We start from the raw sequence: 10,004 nt of genomic DNA, 5'->3' as shown, positions 1-10,004 counted from the left end.
CATCATTCTTTTCTTCTCTTTGACTAAATCCCCAAAGAATATGGTTATATATATATATATATATATATATATATATATATATGTATATGTATATATATGATTGTAAATTAATTGTTTTCTTCATTTATTGATCAACCCAGGATGATATGGTTGGATCCTATTGTTCATATGTCACATAGCAAATAATGCAATCCATTAGTATATAATTCTTTTTAATATGCGATTTTAAATATGTTTTTAAATGCTAATTGTTTTTTTTATCTGTTGATCAACCCAAGATATTATGATTTGATATTAGGTCATGTCTCTCTAGTGTTGCTTAATAGATAATAAAGTCAATTTATATACATTTTTTTTAATACATGAGTTTTAAACTTATTTTTATATGTTTATTATCATCTCACTAACCCATAATGATATCGTTCTTAGTATTTAATAGGGTTAGTTCCTTTTTAATATAAAATCTTAAACATACTTTTATGCTTTTATGAGTAAATAGTTTTTATTATTTATTGATCAACCCATAATAGTATGGTATGATATCAAACCTTCTTTTCTTGACATTGCTTCATGCGTAATGGAAGTGATTAGTATGAGACTCTTAAACATGCTTTAACAAGACTCTTTATATTTATAAATTTGTATTAATGGGTTTAAAGATGCCTTGACAATACTCATTTAACTTACTATTTTAGCTATCTAGTCGGTCAATTGCTTTGAAGAAGCAAAGTAATTTATGATGGCAATATTGCTTTTAAAACAAGAAAATGTAAATATTTGCAAAACCTCAACAATTTAAATGAAAAAAATTCTTATTTTATAGTTATTTCATTATGAAATGATTAATGATGCTATTAAATTGTTTAAGGCGTTATGTTACATCTATCTCGTTTATCCACCATGTAAGGACCCTTAACAATCATTAATAAATGCTCTCTCTCGTTGCTTCTTTTTCCTTTTTACATTTAGAGACTGAAATGTAATAAAATTAAAGTATAAACATTGAAAAAGACTTAATTACACAATTCACCCATACCCTACCTTTATTAATCTTTAAAAACTCACATGAATTTCAAAAACACCACCACTAACTATGTCAATGAGTTAGGGTGAGTAGCCTAAGAATTACGAGGGAGTAAAATAACCAAATAATTAAATTATCCAAAAACAAACATTATATAAATTAATTGAAAAAAACTAAACTAGGATCTCAAACCAAAAGAGCTAATTAAAAAAATTTAAAAATGATTTGATTCAGATTTTGTTTTAGATTTGAGAAACTCAAAAAACTAAACCAAACATAATGAATTTTTAAAAAAAAAACAAAAAAAATAGTAACATCCATTACAAACCCGTTTAGTGTTATAGTAATGGTTGTGTTTCCAAGTGTTTTTTTGCTTTAAAATATATTGAAATAATATATTTTTTATTTTTAAAAAATTATTTTTGACATCAATATATCAAAATGATCGAAAAACATCTAAAAAATTAATTTGAAGCATAGTAAAAAATAAATTTTTTAAATGTTTTTAAAAATATTTTTGAAATACAAAAATAAATGGACTCTCCATTATAACCTTAAATAAAACTCATAAAGGTGGATTAATTTGGTTTTTTAAATAAAAAATGGGACCAAACTAAACCAAACTGTTTGGTTTAAATTGGTTTTTTCAATTCAATGAGGTTCAATTTTTTTTTAAAAGAAGAATTTAGTTCAATTGAATTTTTTGTTCCAAACTGTTATTGTTTCACCCACTACTGATGTTCCTAGCCCCCTTGCTATTTGCTACATTAATTGCTACTCCGCTCAAGTTCTGCCTCCATTGTTGAGGATTTTTTTTCAAAAAAATATATATTATTTTTATTTAAAAAAATTAAATTAGAACCTAACCAAGTCAATTATAATACATTTTTTTAAAAACTTACATGAGTCAGGTTTTGGTTAACCTAATCCTAATTTGATGCTATATCAAATCAAGTCAATATGATACTTAATAAAAATACTTCTTGATCATTTATAGTACCAAACATTAATATGTAATTTTAAAAAATTTAGATATTAACTATAAGTAAGGAAACTATTTTTAGGATGAAATAAGCTTTACACATGCAATCCTTAAACTGATACATTAAGAACAGTTAATTTTTAAATTTATATATTTATATTATAAAATATAATATCAATGTGTATAAGTTTTAATTATAAAAGGCTTTCATTTGAGAAGATAGATCAATGAATAAAATAAAATTATATTTAAAACATTATCCCATCAAATTAAATTTTTGAATAGAAATAATTCTTTGAAAAATATTTATTAAATTACTTTAATTAATTTTGTTATAAATGAATGCCATACACATGTAATCTTGAAATTAATATACCAAGAACAATTGATTTTTAAATTTAATATACCAAGAACATTTGTGTACTGTGTGTGAGAGATTTAATAAATTTTATCTATATATATATATTTCAAATTTATTAAATCTCTCACACAGTACACAAATGTATCTTAAAGTTCTTATTTATAAAATAGATTATTAGATAAAAAATAAAATAAAATAAATCCCTAAAATTTTCCCACGATCCCACATGACATGAACTTGTTATGGAATAGCATTCGAAGACATATGACGATAAAAAAAAAAAAGAGAGAGAGAGAGTAAATAATTTAATTTGATTTGATTTTAGATTTGAGAAACTCAAAAAACTAAATATGCAAAATAATCCTCGCTATCCTCTCACATTTAATTTAAATAAATTCAGCTAGAAAATAATTTACATTTATTCAGTTAATTTAATGAATATCCTTTGGTTAGAATAAATTATTTAAAATGAAATACTATATATACATACTGTTTGTCTTGATAAGAATATATTTTTTTAGTTTTTTCCCATTCTTCAAAAATAAATAAACTTCATGATATCACTCAGTAAACATATCTACTCGTTTAAATCTGTGAAAGACCCTCCTGTTTGATGATTAACAAGAGCCAAGTCGGCTTGATGGTTCTCTTGTTTTTTAGTGGATAGGGCATCGCTATACGCAGGGCAAGTCACATTGTTGACTCTAAGCCGTACTAAAGGGGCTCTCCATTATAACATTGTTGACTCTAAGCCGTACTAAAGGAATCTAGTCGTTCCAAATTGTCCATTGATGACCTTGATCATGCATTACTGAGCTCAATAATTTGGAAATATAATTATGTATGATCCCACTATGACGTTGAGGGAAGAAGATTATTTAGCACTTCGGCACTATGCTTCTTTGGATACCAGAAGGTGTAGTTTTTCTACGTGGTTGGAAGTGTCTCTGAGTTAATATATGTATATATATATATCCTCTTTCAAATCTCAACCACGTTATGAACCAATTAATTATACAATACTTTGACTACTGTGCTTCTCATTCATGATTTTGCCTGGAGGCAATATTGTGATTGCCTCAGCAGAAAATCACATGTCTGTTTTTCTGGTTTTGAAACCATGTGCAATATGAGATCAATTTCTGCACTAAATTGTTCGATCTGCAATATTGACTTATCTGACATTTTAACATGATGCTGCTATAACAATGAACAAGAAGTAATTATCACAAAATTGACAATGGAGACTTCCAATTCCATGAAATTACAACTTGCATTGCCAAAAAAGAATAACTTTTAGACTCCGCCACCAAACAAAAAGAAAGAACAAAAAAGAAAAGGAGGGTAAGAATTTCAAATGATCATAAATAAACCACAATTGGTTGTACCTTCTTTACACCATCATTGACCCATTGGCACTTTGCTTATCACGATCAAGAGGATCATCAAAACAATTAGAATGGTGAAGTTGATGTATGGTTGCGACAGAAATGGAAGCTATTCTCGTCCATTTTCTCTACTATAAAATGAGCAAGCATGTCATTAGACTCCACCAAGTTCTCTCCGCACAAGAACTCGTCACCATAAATTCTCTCCACATTTCTGTAGTAATCGTGCACAAATATGTGAGTCTTGGCATTGCTAGCCTTCCTGCTCCTAGCTAGAACACCAGCTGTGAAGATTGGTGTCATCCTTCCTGGACCATCTGGTCCATCCCCTCTAGGCCCATCAACCAATATCACATCCCAGTCAACCTCATAGACATGATTAGGCAAGTCATTAATCCCAAGCTTACACTCCGAGAAGAGTAAATTCTGCACTGGCCTGCATTCATTTTTTATCTGTTTCTTTGTGGAGGCTATAAGTTCTCTCATTTCTTTCATCTTGGTTGTGTATTGGACATCAAAGACATCAATTTCAGGATGTAACTCTTCATAATAAGCTGCGTAGTAGCGATTTTCTTCGATGAAAACTGTGCGTCCATTGTGGTTTAGAGCTTTCCAGAGTAGGGTCTCGTGTGTTAGACCAAAAACAAGAAAGTTACAAGGAGATGAGCACTTTCTAAGTACATCAGAGATTGGTTTGATTTCGGCATGCGACATGTGGAAACTGTCATTGGATCTTGAGGCATAGTGGAGGAGAGTATTGATGACTGATGTTGGCAATGGTACATTAATATTGCCAAAGGTAGAGCTAGAAGCTGACCCAGTGGCCATGGTGGTGGTCGTGGTGGATTTGATAGGTAAGATCTCTCTTGTGTAGATTAGTGTAAGAAGGAAAGCAATAGCGAAGAATGATACAAAGGCAAGGAGCCATAACCGATTGGAGCCTCCTTGTTTTTGGATATAAGGATGAACAAGAATCAGCTTAGTGTTACTGTTGTTATTGCTAATGTTCTTCATCTTTTGAGTGAAAGAGAGAAATTTGAGACACAGGTGAAGGGGTGAAATCTCTCTTGTTGTGCTGTGATGGTAAAGATTTTGAATGTTGATGGAAACTAGTAAAGAGGGAATGATTTAAAGATGGATGAGCTAGCTCAAGGCAGCAGTATATCTCTAGCGACCAAATAATTAAATTACAAGTCAGGAGTCGCTTTTCCTTGTTCAGGTTAGTTTTGGTTCTGAAGGAACCTCTATTTTATGATTTAAAATTATATGATGTCATTTCTTCAAAGAGGAGAGAGAGACCTATTACCTGTGAAGATTACAACACAAAAGCAACCATTAGAGTATGCCACACCTACATGGATTATTACCTGAAAGAAGTAGGAGATTAGGGACACAAATTGCTGTTTAAAGTACTGCAATTATTGAAGAACTTCTCTAATATTCTCTAGTTGTGTTGAAGAGTTGAAGCCTGTGCATGTATAAGTGGGAGATCATTTTAGCAAAGGAAAAAAATTTGCTCATGACAGGGCAGCTGATGAGCTGTAGCTTGCTTCTATGTAAGAGAAGCGACAAGATATAGAGCAGATTCTGAAGTAGCCACGAGATTTGTCTGATCTTGTCCCATGTTCAGGATAATGTCCCTCGAAAGTTCGAAATCTTTGACATTAGACATCCTAATTCCTAAATAAATATTTAATTATTAATGATAATTAAAATAATATATTTTTTATTTTAATAAAATAATATATTTTTTAATTTTTAGAAAATATATTTAATATCAAAATATCAAAATGGTTTAAAAATATAAAAAAATAATTTTAAATAAAAAAATAAAAATTTAAGAAAAATAGAATTCTAACCACATTCCACCTTAATTATTACTACTTAAATATGTATCATGTGATTATCACAAAAACATTCCCTGCCCTTCTGCCCTTCTTAAAACAAGAAGAAGAAAAAAGAACTAAAAACATACGGATTTTTCCTGGTAAGAGCTAAACAACTATATATACCTAACCAAAATATTATATTATCTAATGTTTAAAACTATAGAAATTTTTCTCAATTAGGTTTTAATGCAAGAATTAATGAAATTTCAAAGTTTTGGTGACTGCACCCTCATTGCCAGACATTCTTGCTCTCTTTTTTTTCTTCATTTTTTTTAATCCAAAATCACGTACATTGCATTCTAAACATCCTTAAAAAATATACTAAAGATTAAAAACCTGAAATTACAAAAAAAAAAAAACCTAAACTGTGGTATGTATTTAAAACTTTAACTTTAATAGTGGTTGGAAGTAAAAATGATTTTTGAAATATTAGGAGAATGATTTTGTAGGTAAAAATAGTGATTTTAAATAGCTAAAATATACAGTGAGTGAGTGACTAGAATGCATGTAAAGTTTTGGACGAAAACATTATTAAAAAAAATTTAAAAACTCCAGTTTAATGAATGATATAACCTAGTTAATGTAGTGTTTTGGGATTCACATATATTAATAAATTAAATTTATTCAAACAAGTATATTGGTTTTGATAATAATAGTTGTTTTAGGATTAATAAATTAAATTTATTCAAACAAGCATATTGGTTTTGATAATAATAGTTGTTTTGATAGTAATAATTGCAATATATTTTAAGAAAAATTAGTTAGTTTGGTCTATTTTATATTTAGCTATTATGTTTTGAAAAATTACAATTTATATTTTAAATTATAACGCATGTCACATTTTATATTCTCAGGCAAAAAAAAAATCAATAAAAATATCTGATTGCTTATAAAATTGTTATTATTTTTGTTTAATAACTTAAAAGTTCATGTTGCATTAAAATAATAAAAATATCATAAATTTTATTATTGCTTACTTTTTTAGAAAAAATAATCCTCGTTCAATTGCCTTTAAAATAATAAAAATGCCACCTATACTAATATTTAACAATTAATTTGTCTTCAATGCCTAACCATTTCCACACACAATCAAGCATTAAATTCTTTTATAAGGCGCCCTTGCCATTTCCAGCCACACACCGCCAATTTCCACACACCATTCGAGTACTACAAGTCACCATCAAACACATTTAAAATCTCAGCAAACAACGTATTGCACACAATCAAACGACAAATTTGCTTAACATTCCACCTAAACAGAGAAAACATTCTAAACAAATTTTTATAATTCAATTTTTACATTACACTAATGCATTCAACATTCCATATATCCTACAAACTAATCTTTTTTAGATGAATTTCTTACCTTAAATAAATGATAATTCAAGTGAAGAATACAAGAATAACCTAAGTTTTCTTCACCTAAATTCTCTTTAATTTTCCGTTTCTTCCTCCACTCTCTCTAAAACCCCTAACTGTCAAGTTTTTAAATTAGGTCATAATTCTCTCAATTACTATTTTTTATTTTCAATCCTTTATGTAATTGATATTTTTTCAACTTTTTTCTTTGATATTTGATTTATTGGGGGCTAGGATTCATGGTTTTTTCTAAATAGGGTGCTTCATTTTTAGTGTATTGGATTACGAGTTTGAAAAATTAACAAAAAATAATATAATATTTTTTTTGCACTTTTTTCTGTTTCATCCTTTCACATTATATATTTTAAAAAATAAGCTTTATAGTTTTTTTTTGTATTTTTTATTAAGTTATCACGATTATAACTTAGGCAACAAGTTTGGTTTGGTAACTGAAGTATTTTTTTCCTTCTAATTTTATCTTTCAATATTGAGTTAGTTATCTTGAAATTCAGTTTTGTAATTTTTTTTTCTTTTAACAAGTGCTCTTTTTTCTCGAACTATCCTTTTCATCTTTTCTTTTAAAATTTGATCAATTTATTATCATTGTCTTTTCTATGATATTATTAAATGAAACTATCTTATTATATCAATACGGTATATAACTCAAGTCATTAATTTTTGTTTTAGAAAAAAGCACACACTAGTAATATTTGAATATTATTTATTTATGTTACAAGAAAAAAATAAGTTTAATTTAAAACAAAGCGTGAACCATATATCTAATTGATAGTTATAGCAGTGGTGAACAAAAAAACTGAATAAATTGAAAAAACCAAAAAAAAAATAACCAAAAAAATCAAATTAAAAAAACCGATTAAAAAATCATAAAAAAATTCCAGTTCGATTTGGTTTTGGTTTCCAAAGTCTGAAACCAATTGAACCAAACCAAACCGAACTGGTTCAACTATTCCAGCATTTAAAAAAAAACCAAGTATAAATAGAAAAAATCCTAGACCTAAAGTGCAGTTGACGCCCCCCTCCCTTTTCTCTGCCTCTCATCATCTTCTCACAGCCCCCCTCCCTTTTCTTTTTTTTTTTCTCCCTGTCTCTCATCATCTTTTCGTAGCCCCTCTCCCTTTCTCTTTTTTCTCCATGCCTCTCATCTCCTCCTCCTTTTCTCTCTAACTCTCATCTCATCTCTTTAAGTTCATCCATGTATCAACATTTACTTTAATCAAACTACATGGACAGATAAACCTTTTCTTTTTATCTTTCATCTTATCTCTTTAAGTTCACTCTTACATCAACATTTACTTTAATCAAACTGCATGAGCAGATAAAAAAAGAGACGATTTTTTTTATGATTAAAATTTTAACTCCATTTCAAGTTCATCTTTGCAGTCTGCATCTTGTGGGTTTTTTTTTTAATTATTATGTTATAATTTGCTTGTAGTTTGTAGGCAGATTTGTGTTCTTGAACAACAGAAACCAAGATTTGCTTGTAATTTGTGGGCATTGGACATCGAGATTTGTTTGTAGTTGGAGTTTGTGGGCACTGAGCATCGAAATTTTCTTTTCGGTTTTACTAGTTTTTAAACAACAAAAACCAAACCAAACCAAAATTAGTCGATTTAAACCGGTTTTGATTTTAAAATTTTAAAATTAATAATGTTGGTTTGGTTTATTTTTTATGTAAAAACTAAACCGAACAAAAAATAATAATTACCCATAATTATATTGTATGTCTTCAAATCCAATCCATGGGCATAAAGCCCAAATCAGAATTTCGTGTGAACAATGGGATATAAGTGGGCTCTTTGTTGTTTTGAAATCTGAATGTTATAGGGTTTTTTTTTTGGGGGGAGAAGAGAAGTACTAGATTGAAACGAAGTATACATTCATAAAGAACCTCTCAAGTTTGCTTCTTTTTTCTTTTTTTCCTGTTTTTAGATGGTTGAAGGCCTTTCCGCGATATGCTTTGGGCTTTGTCATTGCTTAGTGACCAAATCAGTGTCATGATTTGCCTAAAAAACCCACCTGACGTGACATCGGTGGTGTTTTTAGTTTGTTAACACGCCCTCTTTTGTGGTCAAGAACGCATCAACTTTGCTCATTGGAATATTGCCAAGGAAAGTGAGCATTGAAAGAGGCGAATTGGTGGTGACATGTTACGTAAGTGCGTTGGCTTTGAAAAACGGGGCAGATGAGCCCTTGCTTTTCATAAAGATGACATGATGCCATCTTCAATCAAACTACCTCCCAAGAATTTGCTAATCAGTAAAATCCCACACCAAATCCTTGTAGTTGAGACAAATTACAAGTCCCAACTCCTTGAAAACTATACTCCAAAGTTCATGATTTGCTATTATTTTATATTTCAAGAGCAATTTCTTTATTAACGTCGAAAAACATACGAGGTAAAAGGTGTCCACAGAGGGGCGGAACTAGGGGAGGCCAGCAGGGCCTGTCCCTTGTAAAATATTTTGATTTTTTATTATTTAATTATGTAATATATAATATTTTTTTATTTTAATTAAATAGATTATTTAATAACATAACTTATTATATTAATTTTAGCCTTCCTTGTAAACTATTATCGTCTCCACCCCTGTCCACACCCTTCAATTATTGACCAGTCCAACAGGTTTTTCCATGTAATTACTTGTCGAGAAAAAATTACTTTGTGATATAATTTTTGACATAATAACTCCAACGATGAAGATCTAATTTTAGTAAAGAAAATGCTTAAATAGTTAGAATTATTCAAAGACTAAATTTCCAACTATTATCATGATCATATATTATTATATATGTATCTGGACGTGCCCAAAATATGTTGAGCGAAAAGGACAGTGGAGCCCATAACCCACATCATTACTCCGTCAACTTAAGCAGTGCTTTCGTTGCCATGTAATCTTCTGATTTCAATCCAAATTAGATTTGTCTTGGCGCACACTTGAAGCTTTCCAAGCCAATAATTTGCTCTCGTAGCATGCCTGCT

General features: G+C 29.3%; 1 protein-coding gene across 1 annotated transcript; it reads right to left on the bottom strand.

Annotated features, from left to right (window-relative positions):
- Positions 1–3,594: 3,594 nt before the first annotated feature.
- On the bottom strand, positions 3,595–5,279 carry LOC105111971 (protein IRX15-LIKE-like). The gene has a single exon (XM_011007500.1). The coding sequence runs from the start codon at positions 4,767–4,769 to the stop codon at positions 3,822–3,824; it is 948 nt and encodes a 315-aa protein (XP_011005802.1). The 5' UTR covers positions 4,770–5,279; the 3' UTR covers positions 3,595–3,821.
- Positions 5,280–10,004: the final 4,725 nt, after the last annotated feature.

The sequence above is a fragment of the Populus euphratica genome, unplaced genomic scaffold, assembly GCF_000495115.2.
Source record: "Populus euphratica unplaced genomic scaffold, PopEup_1.0 scaffold316.1, whole genome shotgun sequence".
Classification (NCBI taxonomy): domain Eukaryota; kingdom Viridiplantae; phylum Streptophyta; class Magnoliopsida; order Malpighiales; family Salicaceae; genus Populus; species Populus euphratica.
This window is presented reverse-complemented; position numbering and strand designations above follow the sequence as displayed.

Coding starts and splice junctions, on each gene's coding strand:
- LOC105111971 (XM_011007500.1), bottom strand. CDS start 4,769: ATGAAGAACATTAGCAATAACAACAGTAACACTAAGCTGATTCTTGTT.